The sequence below is a fragment of the Mercenaria mercenaria genome, chromosome 16 (assembly GCF_021730395.1).
Source record: "Mercenaria mercenaria strain notata chromosome 16, MADL_Memer_1, whole genome shotgun sequence".
Classification (NCBI taxonomy): Eukaryota; Metazoa; Mollusca; class Bivalvia; order Venerida; family Veneridae; genus Mercenaria; species Mercenaria mercenaria.
In genome coordinates, this window is record NC_069376.1 from 45956108 (window position 1) to 45976801 (window position 20694).

General features: G+C 35.9%; 1 protein-coding gene across 3 annotated transcripts in view; it reads right to left on the reverse strand.

The window, feature by feature from the left end:
* Positions 1-578: 578 nt before the first annotated feature.
* LOC123539780 (uncharacterized) overlaps positions 579-20694 on the reverse strand; it is a 48008-nt gene continuing 27892 nt past the window's right edge. For all 3 annotated transcript variants that reach the window (XM_045324542.2, XM_045324540.2, XM_045324541.2), the window contains exons 5-9: positions 19504-19582; positions 18214-18273; positions 11388-11623; positions 10395-10581; positions 579-8964 (exon numbers count right to left, since the gene is read on the reverse strand). In XM_045324542.2, the coding sequence (XP_045180477.2) occupies positions 10406-10581; positions 11388-11623; positions 18214-18273; positions 19504-19582 (551 nt within the window). In that variant the 3' untranslated portion in view covers positions 579-8964; positions 10395-10405. The remainder of the gene's footprint in view (positions 8965-10394; positions 10582-11387; positions 11624-18213; positions 18274-19503; positions 19583-20694) is intronic.

Here is a 20694-nt window from a genome sequence, read left to right on the forward strand (position 1 = left end):
AATGCCCAAATTTGAACAAACTTGTGACAGGACCTTACAATGACGTTATAGACCAGATTTTATGAAGATCCATGCAGTGGTTCATACGATGATGTCATTTAAAGGGTTTTCTATTTTTTTTTAGCTCTAGCAGCCCCTTAAAGGAGCCAAGTGCCCCCATTTGTTCAAACTTGAAAGTGGCCCTTGCCAGAATAGTACAGACCAAGTCTGGTGTAATTTTGACAAGTAGTTTCAGAGGAGAAGAAAGTGAAGTGAAATTGTTTACACTGGATGTCAGACCATCCGCCTATACTAATGAATCATTGGTTCAGGTGAGCTAAAAAAAAATGGGCATAGTTTACAAAATGTTGCTAGAGTAAAGATCCTTCTGTGACATGATGTGGGTGATGATATGGAACAACAATTTAAGTCTGAAGCAAATACATTTAGTAACATCAGAGACAGCTTAGGGCCCAGACGCTAACACAAGTGAGTAAGACAGCTCTCCATATGAGTTTAAAATGTTTACAATGGACATCAGACTAGCCTACTATACTAATAAATGTGTTTGTTTCAGATGATCTAAAAAGAAGATAAAGTACATTTATTTACTGATTTATTTAGTTATAAAGCACACAAGTTAACATTATTTATTTTTCAATAGTGCAATTTACACAAAAATGATAAAAATGGATAAAATTAATACTAAGACATTAGCATCAAACAAGCAATTCAATGAACTATAATCCCTGTGAAATGTACTACTGACCCTGATTAAGTTAAAACAATGTTGTTGCTGATTTGGCAACATTAATAGTTGTTTTACATATATACATACTTTAAATAAAAACCTCTCTCTTTTTCCATTTATAACATTTCAGGGGCTATAACTGTAATATAAATAGGGACAAGTAATAAGACATCTGCTGTGATGTATTGACATAACTCCAACTAGACACGGCACTGGAGAGACAGAAATTGCAGTTTCTAAGTAAAATAATGGGAATAACTCTGTTTTGAGTCTAATCTGATTTATAGAAAAGCATCCTTCAGTAACTGCAAACATTTACAAATAAAATGCACAAACCCTCCTTTACTATGACAAACTTATCTCCAAAAATGATTATTTTTCACCAAATAAGGGACAATAACTCTGACAACACAGGGCTGACCTTATCAAATTAGGCAGGATAAGCTAGGAGTATGTACAAACATTCACATCTTACATCAGCTTTATGTGACCAACCATAACGAAGACATGGCTGCAAGATAACAAAAAATGCAGTTTTTAATTAATTAAAGGGCAATAACTCTGGTCAGACTTATTTGGCTATTAAAGCATAAATTTCAGACAAGCAGATATATGTAAAGAAAAGCAGCTACACAAAAATATCAATTCGTTGTGAGTAACTGTTACTAAGATATGGCTGCATAAGGACAAATATTGCACTTTTTGATTACCTGAGGTGTTAAGACTGGCGAAACTAATTCCATTTTCAAAACATTGCAGAGTAGCAGTTCTGAGTGAATATAAGCACAATATCAAAACATCAATTCACTGACAACAATGCTATTAAGCATTACTAAGACATGGCTACTGACGGATGTAGGGACACGGACCGACAACACAAGTATTAAATCTCTCAATCATTTTGTGGGGGATAATAAAAAATGTTCTTCTATCCAGCTGTTCCCTTTTAATTTTTTTCAACACTTGAGCAGTGAAATTATCAAAAAACACAGTTAAAAAAATGTTGTTTGAATTTAACAGCACCGCAGCTATACAATTATTCATGTAAATTTTAATCAATGAACTAAACTGCTGGCTGTTCTGTCTGGCTGTCATTTACTGGCCGTCAACTTTCTTTTCACTCAAATACAGGAACTTTTCCATATACAGAGGAATTTGCCACTAAAGTTATAGGATTTTCAAAAATTGAAGGACTTTGCCAAAATATAAATGGTTTGGTTAAAATACAGACCTTTGCAAAATAGGATTCTCTATCACCAAAAAACTCACAAAGTATAAAGGAAACTATAGGACTGGCTGCAATCTGATAGAATACCCTTCTACATGATTTACTTGAATACAATACTATATATGTATAAACCTTTCAAAGTAAGAGATAAAGAAGACTGTTCACTAAAGTCAGGTTAAAAAAACAAATGTCACCTATGGTCATGTTAAAACAGAGTAATATCCACTTTCATGTTAAAACAATGGCTATTAAACATTAAAACAACAATGACAAAATTTCAACTTAAAAAAATATCTTCAACTAAAAAGAACAAAACATAAGACAAACAGAAGAGGCTGCTAAGAAGTAACTGCTGCTGTAAACAACAATTTTTTTTGGTAAAACTTTCAGTCCATGCTTGCACTAGAATGCAGTAAAGCAAATTCTATGCATGAACAATTAAATATTTGCTTCCTTCCTATCAATGACCTGAATGAACAAGTACAGAAAACACAAGTGCATACTAAGAATGCTTTCAGGAGTATGTACATAATATATACAATAAGCTGCCATAATATTATATGCTTTGAATACCTCTTATGGGATTTTCATCAATGATACGCATATTAAGGGAATCACAGTTACTGCGGGGGAAAAAAAACCTAAATGCCCTTTGTTTGGTTTTATCTCACACCAGCAAGTCACACGATATTAAGGTGTTTTATTTCAAGCTTTTTACCATGGATGAAGAATCTGGTGCCACTGCAGACATTATTTCAAGTACCTTGGTAGAACCACAGGCCTTCAGACACCAACTGGATGGTTTCTTCACATAAAGAATTTTTTACTCCAAGGTGAGTTTTCCAATCCATTCAGTAACAAGAGGACCATGACTACCATTATTTTATAAATTATAATTTCAGTTACATTAGGTGGTCATTTCAACTTTCTTGTTAAATTTCTAACTAGTACTTGACAAACATCCAACAACTTCCCCATATAATTTCAGTCCTCTGCTCCATTTCCATTAAATAGTTAGGCAAACAAGGTGCCTTAAAACGTTCTGTTGATTGCTTAGGGTTTTATTTCTTAGTGTAGATACCAGTTTCAAAACTCTTGCATTTGATTGGTTGTTTCTCATTACAAGTCTTGAACTGACCAATAGCAAGGCTGCATTTGGAGACAAGACTGTGTCACTCCAAACCCAGTTCTATAACCTTGAACCAAGAACAAATCTGTAACTATCTCCGAGAGACTATAAATCAAAATATCTATAATTGGAAAATAATGGCAAAATTTTACAGTAATGTTTGCAGGAACTAGATCAGTCAACAAGAGCTGTCACAGGAGACAGGGCACTCGACTATTTTGATACTGGATAGTAAAACTGGGCACAACTGAGGAAGCTGGAGCTGTCACTGGAGTGTTTAATGACTCCATTTAGAATAAAGATAATGCACAATAGCCTGAGTCTGTGTCAAAAATATTAAGTAACTAGAAGATGCTTTTGTAGAAAAGCGCATGTCTCCCCCAATGCGAAGTCGTATAGGCAAGAAGTCAATAGGGGATAGGAGCAACAATCAAAGAGACACTGATGGTTGGCTGCAATAGGGATCATCTACTCAGCATGTCCAATCATCCCACTAATTTTCAACATTCTGGGCCTAGTGGTTCTCAAGTTATGAATTGGAAATGGTTTTCCATGTTCAGGCCCCTGTGACCTTGACCTTCGATTAGGTGACCCCAAAATCAGTTGGGGTCATCTACTCTGTATGTCCAATCATCCTATCATGTTTCAACATTCTGGGTCAAGTGGTTCTGAAGTTAGATTGAAAATAGTTTTCTATGTTCAGCCCCCTGTGACCTTGACCTTTGATTGAGCGACCCCAAAATCAATAGGGGTCATATACTCTGTAAGTCCTATCATGAAGTTTCAACATTCTGGATCAAGTGGTTCTCAAATTACTGACCAGAAATGGATTTCCATGTTCTGTTAGCTGCAACCTTGACCTTAAATAGAGTGACCCCAAAATCATTTATTTTTTGTTTTATTTGGGTTTTACGGAGCACCAACACAGTATAGGTTATATGGCACCAAACAGGACTACAAATTTTGGTTTCATATCTCATTTACATTGAAATAAAAACATGAGGTATGGAATCAAAATTTGCATACCTGCTGGAATCACAGAGTTACAGCAAAACCAAGTGTTAAGACCCTATTAGTTGCCTCTTACGATGCAAGGGTAAGGCAGTGGTTCCAATTCTTTTCATACACAGATCGTCCCAGAACCGCATGGGGCACAGGGGTCATCTATCCTGCATGTCCAATCATCCTATGAAGTTTCAACATTCTGGGTCAAATGGTTCTCAAGTTACTGAACGAAAATGGTTTTCAATCAACTACTCTGCATGACCAGTCATCCTTTGAAGTTTCAATATTCTGGGTCAAGCAGTTCTCAAGTTATTGATCGGAAATGGTTTTCTATGTTCAGACCCTTGTGACCTTGACCTTTAATAAAGTGACCCCAAAATCAATAGGGGTTATCTACTCTGCATGATCAATCATCCTATGAAGTTTCAACATTCTGGGTCAAGTGGTTCTCCAGTTATTGATCGGAAATGGTTTTCTATGTTCAGGCCCCTGTAACCTTGACCTTTGATGAAGTGACCCCAAAAACAATAAGGGTTGTCTACTCCATAAGCCCTGTCACCCTTTGAAGTTTGAAGGTTTTAGGTCAAATGGTTCTCCAGTTATTGATAGGAAATGAAGTGTGACATATGGACGGACATGGCAAAAAAAATAAAAGAGATAAGTGTATTGAAACATTAAATAAGCAAAAAGAGGGCATAATTCATAAAATATTGGTGCAAGAGTTGTGCACCTTGTGTAATATGTTGTGGGTGATGATGTGGAACAACTACATCAAGTTTGAATCAAATCAACTAAGATATAGTGAAATTGCATCAAAATTAAACTTAAATTCTAAATAAATGGGAGCATAATTCATGAAAAACTTTGTACCAGTGTTATGTATCTTGTGTCATATGATGTGGGTGATAAGGTGGAACAACTATTTAAGTTTGAATCAAATCCATTTAGTAATAACTGAGATAGAGTGAAAGTGCATCAAAACTTTAACCTGAAATACTAAGTGAAAAGGGGAGATAATTCATGATTATTGGTGCCAGAGTTATGGCTTTTGTGTCATATGATGTGAATGATGATGTTGAACAACTATTTTAAGTTTGAAACAAATCCATACAATAATAACTGAGATAGAGTGAAAGTGCATCAAAACTTTAACCCGAAATTCTATAGGGGGATAATTCATTAAATATTGGTTATGGACCTTGTGTCATATGATGTGGGTGATGATGTGGAACAACTACTTTCAGTTTGAATCAAATCCATTTTATAATAATTGAGAAAGAGTGGAAGTGCATCAAAAGTTTAACCAGAAGTTCTAAGTAAAAGGGGGGATAATTCATGAAATATTGCTGTAGGAGTTATGGCATTTGTGCCTGATATGTCGGGGATAATGAGGAATAACTACTTCAAGTTTAAAGTTAATCCATAAAGTAATTACAGAGATAAGGAGAAATCAAAGGCCTGAATGGCCTGAGTCGGCTAATGATTGATGTACTGACAGTATAGTCTACCAGTTTCAGTTTGTTTTTAGTTTTTTTTCTTAAAATTTCATAACACAGCTCGATATTTACCCAAAATATTATATCCGGATACGATTACACTTTTCTCCAGTTTGAACAATATATTTTACAAATTGTGATGATACGAAGACATTTAGCAGCAATTGGCAGTATCTGACATTGAAGTTTACGGTTAAATTACCTCTTATTTAAATCTTTTCATAAAAAGTTATTTCGTTTCGTGAAAGCAGCCAAACATAGACGATCTACTTTCGATTTCAAAAACTACAAGAAAATACAATTTAATGTTTCGCCGATTTGTTTATTTCTCGAAAAATAAGAATTAAAATCATTTTTAATATCAGTAGTAACTAAACAAACCAGTAAGAGCTTCTTCTTCCGATAATTTATCCGTTTACTGACTGCAAAATTCAACCCACGCAAAGTTTATAGAAATCATACGATGCGTGTTAACGTTCAATGTGGGAGAATTAAGGCTGATCGGCTATGTTACCTAACGCATCCAGACGATTCAGACTTTGTTTTTAAAAAAGCATTGTGTGCGTTTCTATAATTTTATATACGTTTTTATACGCTTAGAAATTATTAGCAGGGCTTCGGAAATTCGCCGGTTTGTCGGTTTTGGACCGATTTTTGACTTTTCAGACCGATTCGTGAAGTGAAAAAACGAAAAAAATCGGTCCCGTAAAAATGGAGAAAAGTATAAATTTCGGTCTGATATCTCAATACACGATCACCTGCCAAGTAGGAAATTGTTGGTCGCACCTTCAGATAATCAATAAACGTGTCAATCGGTCTGATTGTCACTTTGATAATCGGTCCGTAATTAGCGCGTGACGCAATCAGTGCTCGCGCGGCACATCCTTAAATGTTTGCAGACAGCCGACTGCGGTGTATTAAACATTTTTGACTGGTTTCCTAACGTTTCTGACTGGATCCAAATCATTTCGACGGGGATCCACTTCTTTTATTTAGAATCCGACGGATGGTTTATTTTAAAAGGCTATGTTTGATCACGGTAACAAACAAATGGTCGCTGCATTTAATCAAAGAGCTATATTATAGGTCTTTGATTTAATGAGACATCACACGGAAAACCGATAAAAATAATTTTTATAATTACTTGATTTGAAAAAATTACATGATTCATTTGTTGGGGCTCCAGTTGAAACCCGACTGTAAAAAAAAGAAAAAATGGACGGGCAACCACGAATGATAAAGAAAACCGGAGTGGCACTGTTTATCAAATCGGTCTTTTAAAAAACGTTTCAAAATGAAACTTTGTTTACATCAGAAGAGAACATATAACTTTATAAAATGTAGTTGCTTATTGAAGTACAACGTAAGTGAAATGAAATATCCGTGGCCAACCCGCGTGACGTTTTGGTACTATACATGCGGGAAATTCGATCTCAGCGTTCAAATAACGTACACATTCGGTCCGCGGCAGAGTATTCCTTAAATACTGAGGCTGTTTAGCAGAGAATATGTGTCGTGTAACTCACTTTGACGCATTGTATTTTATAGAATTCCGTCAAAGAATGAGGAAACATCACAAAGTATCTGCCGTGTATACGGTACGGAAGTCACGTGCGTTGGCTTTTAGACTAGTTACGCACACGGTGTCAATGCCTCGTATTATCTCGGAAAAACATCGAAATTTAAACAAAGTAACGATCACACATAACACTGAATAACTGTCTTCATTGTATGGTAACGCGCGGTGACTGGTAACTCAGTTTTAATGCATGACATGCTTATTTCTTTACCCTATCACGTTTTACAAAATATGTAATATTGGGAATGCGGTGGGTGGGGTAGCGCCGATGTCAGGATTTTCGTTTTGGACCGATTAAGTTATCAAAATTTCCGGAGCCCTGATTATTAGACATGCGTATTTGCATTATTTCTATACGTAATTTACGCTAATACGCATCTTATCTGGAGCCCTGTGGAACTATTTTTTGTCTTTTGCTGGATGTTACCCAAGCTTTGTAAGCCTGCGCAATTCTTAAAATGCACATTTATGCTTAATGAGTTACATTCGAGAATTGCACAATTAAAAGTCATAAATATGACAGATTACATCGTATACTGGTCATAGCAAAGGGAATTGACACAACTTATCTTCATTCATGCAGTGAACTGTTTGAAGTTTGAGAAATCTAATGGAACTACATCCCTTCACTGTGTTATTTGGTCCATTTAGAGAATCGTTGGATAGCAAGGACTCGTCAAAAGGCTTTCAGCGTTTAGCCGACTCAAAAAAGTGAAAGTGTAAAAAAAACTTAAACGAAGGTGGGGACGCGGAAAGACGCTGACACTGGAGTGAGTAGGATAGCTCTCCATATACTTTGTATAGTTGAGCTAAAAATTACACCAAGATTAGTATTGGCAACATGCTTTAATCCTCTAAACATGTGTCACTTAACTACAACTTTATTACACATATATACTACTGCCAAAAATAAAGCAAAAATCAAATCAATATGATAGTCCTGTACCATGTTACAGTACTGTAGTACTTAAACTAGACATATTCTTGAACCATCAGTCAGTCTGTCCACTTAAATTCCAGCACTGCTAGAATTTCCTTTTTAAATACTTGCAATACTTTTCCATAGCATGTGTCTGTCTGTCTGTAAATGAATTTGCAATGAGATGACAAACATTTCACTGAATGGAACATACATGTGTAGAAAGTACCATGGGAACAGTACACGGCATTTCCACTGCCATTCTACTTTCCTCCCTACATACACTGCCATTCTACTCTCCTCCCTACATTCACTGTCATTCTGTTCTCCTCCCTACATCCACTGCCATTCTACTGTCCTCCCTACATTCACTGTCATTCTATCTCCTCCCTACATCCACTGCCATTCTATTATCCTCCCTAAAGTTGGAAAGAAATCCTTGCCTTACTTTCACTATTTTTTGATTAGTAATGTAAAGGTTTTCATTAACATTATCACACTCATATACAGAAATGTTACAAAAATGATAAAAACATGAAACGATCATTACAAACCTATTATTTATATATATAAATGTTACAAAAATGACATGTCTGATATAAACACAATACAGAATTCAAAAGAGCATGTTTTATTAACTATATACAAAGAACATGAAAATAAAAACAAGTTTTTAAAAACAGATAGGTTCCACCCATTGCGTAATGATAATGATAAACTTCTTAGCAGCTTCAAAAATGCCCATTCAATTCTACAATGATGTGTAGCAGTTAACATCCAACAATCCAAGGATCTGCAGGGGTTCACATGAACTCTAACAAACCAGAAGCTATACAGGCAAAACATCTTGTAGAAACTTGAATGAGCATTCAAATTGTCTGAAAACAGATTGAAAATACTTTGCATATTACTACGAAATATTATCCTTAAAAGTTCTGGGATCTTCGGAAAGACACAATAATATCAAGATAGTTTTACCCAGCTTAAAGTTTGCTATTTTTTAATCTGAATAAGTGCACATAATATACTTTTTGATAAATATGGCCAATTTATAAACAATTTTTTTATTAAGATTGGACCATAAATGTGGTCTCTTGAGTTTAAACAAGTATTTTCTTTGATATGACCTAGTGGCCTAGTTTTTGAACCCAGGTGACCCATAGACTTCATCAAGGCAATAATTCTGACCAAATTTCATGAAGATCAAATGAAAAATACAACCTCTATCGCATACCCAAGGTTTTTCTTTGATTTGACCTAGTGACCTAGTTTTTGACCCCAGATGACCCATATTCGAACTCTACCTAGATTTTATCAAGGAAATCATTCTGACCATATTTCATGAAGATCATTTGAAAATACAGCTTCTATCGCATACACAATGTTTTTCTTTGATTTGACCTAGTTTTTGACCTCAGATGACCCATATTCGAGCCTGACCTAGGTTTTATCAAGGCAATCATTCTGATCAAATTTCATTTCATGAAAATCAATTGAAAAATACTGCCTCTATTGCATACACAAGGTTTTTCTTTGATTTGGCCTAGTGACCTACTTTTTTGACCCCAGATGACTCATATTCAAACTCAACCTAGATTTCATCAAGGCATTGAAAAATACAGCCTCTATCGCATACATAAGATCTTTCTTTGATTTGACCTAGTGACCTAGTTTTTGACCCCAGATGACCCATATTTGAACTTCACTTAGATTTTATCAAGGCAACAATTTTGACCAAAATTCATGAAGATCAATTGAAAAATACAGCCTCTATCGCATACACATGCTAAATGTTGACAGGCGACAGACAGACAGACAACGAACGCCGGACACTGAGCGATCACGAAACTCACCAGGTGAGTTAAAAATATACATAACTATTTATCAAACAGCATTTTCCTAAGTATCTATTTTCTGCTAATTAAGAAAATCAGTTAATATTTAATGAAAATGATTCCAAACTTTTTTCCTTATTTTACTGTAGTAACCTAGTTTTACAATCTTCTTACAGTTTGCACCTAACATTAAGCAAGATTTCAATCTCAACAGACTTATCTTATTTCTTGTCCAATACACCAAGGTCCTACCATCAAGTACTGTTTTAGAATTAAAATTGTGACTGATATGTCATGTACAACCCATGATTGGAAACAAAATTTTAGTCTATTCTCTTTTAGTTTATTTTGTTTTGTATAAACACTGAGCAAAGCCAGATGTTAATCATCTCTCTATCAATATATTGTTTTGTAGGGTTTTTAAGTATCATTTACCTGTTCAAATTCAAATAATTCAAATTAACATTTCTTACCATTAGTCATGTTAATCCCTGTCAGCCTGGTCATTTGCTACTTTTGGTACACAGAAACCTGGGGGTGGAGCTATGTTGCCACGCCCAACACCACCTGTTGTCATGCCCCTGCCAATACCAACAGCGCCCACAGGCTGGTTCCCCATGCTCATTCCTCTTCCAAATGGCATTGTGGGTACAAATGTTTCTGTAAAATGTAAAAAATTTTTTTAGTTCCAGTAAAATTTGTACATTAATACTTCATCTTGTAATAAGAGCAGTTTCAACCCTCTAGAAATAGCTTACTGTAAAATCATTTAATTTCGTGGGCATGAAATTTCGTGGTTTTGGTCAAAACAGCAATTTTGTGGGGATATAAATTCGTGGATTTCAACTTCTGAACATAAAATGAATGGGAATTTTACTTCTTCGTTGGGATTAAATTTCGCAGATTGACTCAACCACGAAAATTAGTCCCCCACGAATATTAATGATTTCACAGTATGTGCGGTATCTGGGCATATAATTCTACACCTCAATGTTGCCTTGACCTTGACCTATAACAAAACCACCAAACAAAAGTGGTTATCTCCTGGCCATAGGCATGTTTCATATAAAGTTAACATGTCATAGGTAACAACATTCTGTAGTTGCTGTAGAGTCTCAAGGTTGATACGCTGACCCCAAAATCAATGCAAATCATCTATTTTCTACTGATAACAGCAGGCTATATGTATAAGTTTTCACCAATTATTGATCTGAAACTGTTTAAAAGCTTTAGAAATATCTTGAGCAACAATAGGGGTCATCTGCTTTAAAAATCTAATCATTCTACCAAGTTTGAATGTTCTGTGTCAATGGTTCTCAAGTTATTGGGCTGAAACCGTTAAATCTACTGACAGACAGATGCACAGATGGACTGGCAGATTAGTGCAAAGCAACCCTAACCCTAACTTCTTTGAAGGAGGGCATAATAAGAGACCTACAGTGAGAAAACTCTATGATGAAAATTACCGTTTGCAGCAGGTGCTTCTCCATTAGCATTAGTGTTGTTAGCAGCAGCTCCCCTGCCTCGTCCCCGACCCTGCCCAATGCTGTAGGCAAACACGCTGGAGACTGGTTGCTGGATGGGCTGTACCTGAGGCTTACGTGCCATAGCAGCTTTTGATGTTGTCTTAGGGAGACGGAGATTTTCTTCTTCCAAACCATATGCCACATTACCATTTGGCAGGTTACTGTTCAGTTCCTCCCTGTTTATGTCAAAATTAGTGAATAAGGTCAAACAAAACAAGAAAATTCATTGAATTTTTATCCCCTGTCAAACAGGCTGTTGTTTTTTAATGAGGGGACTATATTTTGAGAGATATTTAATTTCCAGATATACACAAGATTGCAGAGATCCTGATGAAAGTTGAGCATGCACCATTGCCCTATAGTGATCTATATTTGTGTTAAATTTCATGATGATCCACCTACGAATTACTTGAAAGAACAATAACCTTGGGATCTATAAAGGGTAAAATTTCATGAAGATCCATCAATAGATTACTTACAGTAAAAAATCCCTATTTTTTCGAAATCAAGGGAAGAAAGTCTGTTTTTACTGGTTCAAGGGGGATAATGCTACATGTAAGAAAAGGTCATGTGCTTACTTATAATTATGTGAGATCTGGGGCTAAAATACTTTTTGAGTTATAAGCATATTCAATTTCTTTTTACCAAATTAAGGAAAACAAAGGCTGTCTGTAGATAGCATGCTCAACTATAAATAAACTTTACTAATTTCTATGTCATAAAATGACCATAACTGAGAGAAAATCGTTGTCCTAGCTATGTAGTCTTGTCTTCATATGGAGACTATGATGGTAAACAAGTGGTCAAAGTTTCAAAGCCATATCATGTCTGATAGTTTTGACAAAACGTGAACAATTTCCAAGTCCAAAATCAGCAATAATTAAGCCAAAATACTTGACAGAGTTATGTACTCATGCCTACATAATTATAGAGACTGTTATAACAAGTGAATGAAGTATTGCCATGCAATACAAAGTCCCCTACTGGAAGGCGCCCAATTTTCTCTACTGCATTATAACATAATGAACTGATATCTGTCAATGATGTATAAACAATATTGCACTATATATACAATATAATATAACAAAGCACTTCGATTAAAATTTGCATAAAAACGTACAGTTGTTTTCATTTGGATTTTTTTTGGCCGAATATACAAAAAGTTACCATAAAAGTTATTTATAGTAACAACAAAGTGAAATTAATCCTAAAAAAAAAAAAAAAAAACAAGTGAATGAAGTATTGCCATGCAATACAAAGTCCCCTACTGGAAGGCACCTAATTTTCTCTACTGCAGTATAACATAATGAACTGATATCTGTCAATGATGTATAAACAATATTGTACTATATATACAATATGTTATAACAAAACACTTGGATTAAAATTTATATATATAAAAACCTACAGTTGTTTTCATATTGAATTTTTTTGGCTGATTATAAAAATGTTATCATGTAAGTTATTTATAGTAACAACAAAGGGAAATTAATCTTTAAAAAAAAAAAAAAAAAAAAAAAAAATCTATATAATATAAGTCCACAAGAAACTCTTTACCAGGTAGAGATAGGTCAAAATACACCTAAATATTGGATGTAACATGCATGCTGTATCACAGAAAAGTGGTCTCGATTTTTCTCTGCCGCCAGTAATAAAAAAGTTACAATAAAATCTATTTATAGTAACAACAAAGGGACGTAATTCTAAAAACAAGGGTGCCTCATGGTGGTGAACATTTGATCCAAGTTACATCAAAATCCCTCTATGCATGAAGAAGAAATGTTCCGTACAAAGTCATTCTTGAATTTGACCTTTGACCTCTAAATATGACCTTGACCTTAGACCTAGGGACCTGGTTCTTGCGCATGACATGTTGTCTCATCCAGGGGAATATTTGTGCCAACTGATATCTAAATCCAGCTTTGCATGACAAAGTTATAGACCGGACAGGAAAAAAATCCTCTTGACCTTTGATCTCAGTGTGACCTTGACCTTTAAGCTAGGGTACTGGGTGTTGCGCATGACACATCGTCTCATCATGGGAAACATTTATGCCAATAATACTGTAATCCCTTGATGGATGACAGAGTTCTGGATCGGACAGGGAAAAAACCTTATTGACCTTTGACCTCCAATTGTGACCTTGACCTTTGAGCTAAGGGTCTGGGCTTTGCGCAGGACATGTTGTCTCATCATGGGGAACATTTGTGCCAAGTAATATTAAAATCCCTTCATGGATGGCAGAGTTATGGACGGGAAGGAAAAAAACTCTGTTGACATTTGACCCCCAATTGTGACCTTGACCTTTGAGCTAGGGGTCTGGGATTTGCGCATGACACGTCGTCTCATCATGGGGAACATTTGTGCTAAGTGATATTAAAATTCCTTAATGAATGTTAGAGTTATGGACCGGACACAAAACAGACCCTGTTCAGGCTATGTAAACATTTGACTGCTAAGTGTGACCTTGACCTTTGAGCTAGGGGTCTGAAAGTTGAGCATGACACATCGTCTTATTATGAGGTAAATTTTGTGCCAAGTAATATTAAAATCCCTTCATAGATGGGAGAGTGATGGACCGGACAGGAAAAAAGCCTTGTTGACCTTTGACCTCCAATTGTGACCTTGACCTTTAAGCTAGGGGTCCAGGTTTTGCGCATGACACGTCGTCTCCTCATGGAGAACATTTATGCCAAGTAATATTTAAATCTCTTCATGGATGGCAGAGTTATGGACCGGACAGGAAAAAAGCCCTGTTGACCTTTGACCTCCAATTGTGACCTTGACCTTTGAGCTAGGGGTCCGGGATTTGCGCATGACACATCATCTCATCATTGGGAACATTTGTGCCAAGTAATATTAAAATCCCTTCAAGGATGGGAGAGTTGTGGACCGGACAGGAAAAAAGCCCTGTTGACCTTTGACCTCCAATTGTGACCTTGACCTTTGAGCTAGGGGTCCGGGTTTTGCGCATGACACGTCGTCTCATCATGGGGAACATTTGTGCAAAGTAATATTAAAATCCCTTTATGGATGACAGAGTTATGGACCGGACACGAAATTGCGGACGGACGGACGGACGGACGGACAGACGGACGGACGGACGGAATGACGGAAAAGTGCATTCCTATAGTCCCCGAAACTGGTTTTCAACCAGTAGGGGACTAAAAAATGTTACAAAATTTAAGTTCACAAGAAAATCTTTACCAGATAGAGATAGATCAAAATACACCTAAATATTGGATGTAACATGCATGTTGAACCACATAAAAGTGGTCTCGATTTTTCCCTACAGCCAATAATAAAAAAGTTACAATGTAATCTATTTATAGTAACAACAAAGGGACGTAATTCTAAAAAAGTGTGCCTCATGGTGGTGAACATTTGTGCCAAGTTACATCAAAATCTCTCCATGCATGAAGAAGAAATGCTCCGGACAAAGTCATTCTTGAATTTGACCTTTGACCTCTAAGCATGACCTTGACCTTAGACCTAGCGACCTGGTTCTGGCGCAAGACAATTTGTCTCATGGTGGGGAACATTTGTGCCAAGTTACATTAAAATCCTTCCATGCATAAAGAAGAAATGCTCCAGACAAAGTCATTTTTGAATTAGACCTTTGACCTCTAAGTATGACCTTGACCTTTGAGCAAGAGGTCCGGGATTTGTGCATGACACGTTGTCTCATCATGGAGAACATCTGCGCCAAGTAATATTGAGTTATGGACCGGACACGAAACAGACCCTGTTCATGCCATGTTAACATCTGACTACTAAGTGTGACCTTGACCTTTGAGCTAGGGGTCTGAAAGTTGTGCATGACACAACGTCATATTATGACGTAAAATTTTACCAATTGATATTAAAATCCCTTCATGGATGAGAGAGTTATGGACCGGACAGGAAAAAAGCCCTGTTGACCTTTGACCTCCAATTGTGACCTTGACCTTTGAGTTAGGGGTGCGGGTTCGCATGACACGTCGTCACATCATGGGGAACATTTGTGTCAAGTAATATTAAAATCCCTTCATGGATGAAAGAGTTATGGACCGGACACGAAACAGACCCTGTTCATGCCATGTTAACATTTGACTACTAAGTGTGACCTTGACGTTTGAGCCAGGGGTCTGAAAGTTGTGCATGACACATCGTCTTATTATGAGGTACAATTGTGCCAAGTGATATTAAAATCCCTTCATGGATGGGAGAGTTATGGACCGGACAGGAAACAAGAGCTGTCTGATGACAGCGCGCTCCACTATTCGAAAAATTGATTGAAGAATAGGGTCAAAATATTACCATAGATTTTCAGAAAAAAGAAATTATGGATTAAACACAAAATCGTTCCTGTACTGTGAATTTTGATTAGTCTTGCACTAAATGGCAATGTGTGACCATGATGGCAAATATGTTATGTTATATGTTAGGCAAAATAAGGACTTGTATGAAATATTTAACCAATTTCTAAGTCCAAAAAGGCCCATAATTCAGTCAAAAAAGTTGACAAAGTTATGTACTCTCGCATACATATGGAAATCATGTTGATAAACTAGTGTTAAAAGTTTTAAAGCCACAGTTCAAATAGTTTTGACAAAACGCGGACTTGTAAGAAAACCTGAACAAATTTCAAAGTTCAAAAAGGGCCATAATTCAGCCAAAATAGTAGTCAGAGTTATGTACTCTTGCCTACAGATGGAAATCATGATGATAAACAAGTGTTTAAAGTTTAAAAGCCATATGTCAAACACTTTACACAAAATATGAACTGGTACAAAAAATTTAACCAAGATTTCTAAGTCAAAAGGGGCCATAATTCAGCCAAAATGCTTGATGGAGTTATGTACTCTTGCCTATAACTGAAAATGGTAATGGTTAACAAGTGTTGAAAGTTTCAAAGCTTTATCTCAAAAGACTTTGTCAAAATGTGGACTGGTACGAAAAACTTAACCAAGATTTCTAAGTCAAAAAGGGGCCATAATTCAGCCAAAATCCTAGATGGAGTTACGTACTCTTGCCTATAACTGGACATGGTGATGGTAAACAAGTGTTGAAAGTTTCAAAGCTTTATCTCAACAGACTTTGTCAAAATATGAACTGGTACGAAAAACTTAACCAAGATTTCTAAGTCAAAAGGGGCCATAATTCAGTCAAAATGCTTGACAGAGTTATGTACTCTTGCCAACAACTGGACATGGTGATGGTAAACAAGTGTTGAAAGTTTCAAAGCTTTATCTCAAAAGACTTTGTCAAAAAGTGGACTGGTACGAAAAACTTAACCAGGGTGTGACGCCGACGCCGTGGTGAGTAGGATAGCTCTAGCCCTGTTGACCTTTGACCTCCAATTGTGACCTTGACCTTTAAGGTAGGGGTCTGGGTTTTGCACATGACACGTCGTCTCATCATGGGGAACATTTGTGCCAAGTAATAATAAAATCCCTTCATGGATAAAAGTGTTATGGACCGGACATGAAATTGTGGACGGACGGAATGATGGAATGACAGAATGACGGAATGACGGAAAAGCGCATTCCTATAGTCCCCGAAACTGGTTTTCAACCAGTAGGGGACTAATAAACTAGTGATAAAAGTTTCAAAGCCATAATGTCAAACAGTTTACACAAAATACGAACTGGTACGAAAAACTTAACCATGATTTGAAGTTAGAAAGGGCCATAATTCATATAAAATCCTTGATGGAGTTATGTACTCTTGCCTAAAACTGGATATTATGATGGTATATAAGTGGCGAAAGTTTAAAAGCTGTATGTCACAAGGTGTTGTCAAAATGTGGGCTGGTACGAAAAACTTAACCAATGTGTGACGCCAACTGAACCGCAGATGCCTTGGAGAGTAGCACAGCTCTCCTTATTCTTCAAATAGTCAAGCTAAAACATCTACTTTAGCTGGGTCAAGGGCGATGATACTATATAAGAGAAAAGGCCATGTGCTAATCAATAACATATCAGATCCGGTAATTCCAGCTTAAGTACTTTTTGAACTACTGGTATAAGCATTTTTAGTTCCACACTGACAAACAGCCAGATGGACAATGCCAAAACGATATCCCTCCTCTTTTAGTGGGGGATAAAAATATATCTATATTCAGGATATCTTGATTCATAAATTGGGTAGGTAAGTAATTATTTTCTTTTCTAACTTTACTGCATATTGGAAGTGTCATAAAAAGGGGAATATAACTCTGTTATTCCAACAACTATGTACTGAGCAAATAGATCTGTTGTTTTACTCATGTTCTCTTACTAAAGCTTGTTTAACCCTTACCATGCTAAATTTCTATAATGGACTGGTCCATCTTTCAATTTGGGCAGTACCATTTATCATTTGAAGGGGAGTTTACTGAAAATTTACTGACTGAATAGCGAACAGTGCAGACCATGATCAGACTGCACGGATGTGCAGGCTGATCTTGGTCTGCACTGGTCGCAAAGGCAGAATCTTCTGCCGCCAGCAGGCTAAGGGCTAATAAATGTGTTTGTTATATATACGTAATGACACATACTTCAACATAAAAGCTGTTGTATCAAAGTATAATGGGATATGAAATTTCTGAAAAAACATTCCCTATAGATCTTTTGCTATCTTTGAACTAACACAAGATACCATTTATATAAATGTGTAGTTAGCATTTACAAAGCCACTATGTTTTAACTGTTATTCTTTTCATAAATACGAAATTCGGGCATCACATATTTTTAACATTACATGTAATCAAGTTTGTATCGTGTCAAAGAAATTAAAAACTTACATCTTCTGTTTTGTTGTCAGTCTGTTGTCCTTGATTATTGCTTTTTGGTTCTTGTTGAGTCTGAAAATATAGCCCTAACATGTTAGAGTACAACAGGGCAACAGTGTTCATGCTGCTACTTATATTTTTCCAGCAATTAAAAAGATATGGAGCGGACACAAAGTTAAACTGCTTGGTCTTTGATCTGAAAATATGACCTTGAGCTTGGACCTAGCTACCGAGCTAAAATGCTCTGCATGTGGTATTGGTGACATTAAAATAAATGTCAATAAGATGAAGGTCTTCTGAGTGATTTTGACATTATTAAGCTATTTGACTTTTGACTTCCGTGACACTGACCTTTGACCTATAAAGCAATGTTGTATGCTCTGTACATAGCCTTTATAGAGCCAGAATAGTAATACATAGTAATACATTCTACGGTTTCCAGAAAAGTTACCATATTGAAGTTACAAGCTTTTGAAATAACACCATTAACTGTTTTAATGTACCTCTGTAAGGTTCAAAATCAATGTATCAAATAAACAAAATCAATATTGCTTTCTGCAAAATATTAATGCCACTTTACACTTTCTCTGTTATTTATCAATATCATTGATGTTTATTCATTTAATATCATTAAGATTTTAAAATTTAATGTCTCACCTAAACTGTGAACATGCTACTTTCACCCTCTGACTTCACCCTTTACACGAACAAGAAACAGTGTAGTTGTTGAACATACTTTTATTTTATGCTAACTGATGAAATACTGTGTTTTATCAGTGAGATATAATCCATATCACTCACTGCTTTGCCGATCTACTTGTACATTATGTATAAATTTTAAATTATTTGCTTAAAGCAGGATGAAAATTGTAGTCGCACTTTGTTCTTTATAGTATATTTCTCGTTTCAAATTATTTTTCTTAATGAGAATTTCATAACGTTATTCGCCAAGAAATAAAATGAAATGGAACTTTATGTCGTGTGCGTCGTTCTAACTTCACAACACACCTGACATCATGTTCATTTACGCCCGTCTGTTTCTCGCGCTGAAATTAAAAGTTGTTGCAAAATGCATATTTCAACGTAATTAAGCATAAAATAAGAAGAAAATTTGTTTGTTTTTTAAGAAATATAGAATATCTCACCTCAAATTGCAAAATTTTTCATATTTTCACTTGCGCTCATGAAAATATTTGAAATTTTCTCACTTCTCAATGAGATATATTCCATATATATTCCATATTCACTCAAAACAAACAAATATCCTCTATATATTACTACTCTATTAGCTGCAATACATACCCTGACAAGTCCTTAAACTGGACACGTTCAAAGTATGTGTTGTCATACTGTGGTCCAACTCGAACTGGGGCAGACACCTCTGTTTAACAACAAAAAAAAAGAAAATGAAAAACAATATCATGTTAATTGGTCAGTTTCCACCAAGAGCCTAAGAACACTGACACTTTGAGTGAGAATAGATACGATTCTTTCACTGGCTGTATGTGCAGACAGGAATATCTAGCTCAAGGGTTACTGTTTATGTGGTAATGAGGCTGTAAGAAGGAGTTTTCCCCCACAAGGGAGTTCACCAGAAACATCAGTTTGTCGGGTATACAACAAGACTACCGACTGGGTAATAACTGCATTTCTTATTTTATTCTCATAAACAAGAGCACCATGCAGGTGCAGATGCTCATCTGATTTTTTTGTCTCTGTATAATAGAAATACTGTCATACCCATGATCTTCTAAGTCCAAAAGGGGCCATAATTCTTGCAAAAAGCAATGTAAAGTTACGGTACTTGCTGTGCAGAGTCAGCTTTGAATGGCAAATAACTGCTCAATGCCTTAAAGCAACAGTTTTGATCATTAAGAAGAAAAGGTGACCTAAATGCAAAACTTAACAAAAAAATCTGATATTTTCTAAGTCTAAAAGGGGTCATAATTCTTGCAAAAAGCAGGATGGAGCTATGTTTTTTGTTGTACAAAGTCAGCTTTTGATGGTGAACAAGTGTTGCAAGTTTCAGAGCAATAGCTTTGATAGTTTAGAAGAAAAGTTGACCTAAACATAAAACTTAACCAAGAAATCTGATATTTTCGAAGTCCAAAAAGGGCCATAATTCTTGCAAAAAGCAGGATGGAGTTATGTTTCTTGTTGTACAAAGTCAGCTTTTGATGGTGAACAAGTGTTGCAAGTTTCAAAGCAATAGCTTTGATAGTTTAGGAGAAAAGTGGACCTAAACATAAAACTTAACCAAGAAATCTCATATTTTCTGAGTCCAAAAAGGGCCATAATTTTTGCAAAAAGCAGGATGGAGTTATGTTTCTTGATGTACAGAGTCAACTTTTGATGGTGCACAAGTGTTGCAAGTTTTAAAGCAATAGCTTTGATAGTTTAGAAGAAAAGTTGACCTAAACACAAAACTTAACCAAGAAATCTGATTTTCTAAGTCCAAAAAGGGCCATAATTCTTGCAAAAAGCAGGATGGAG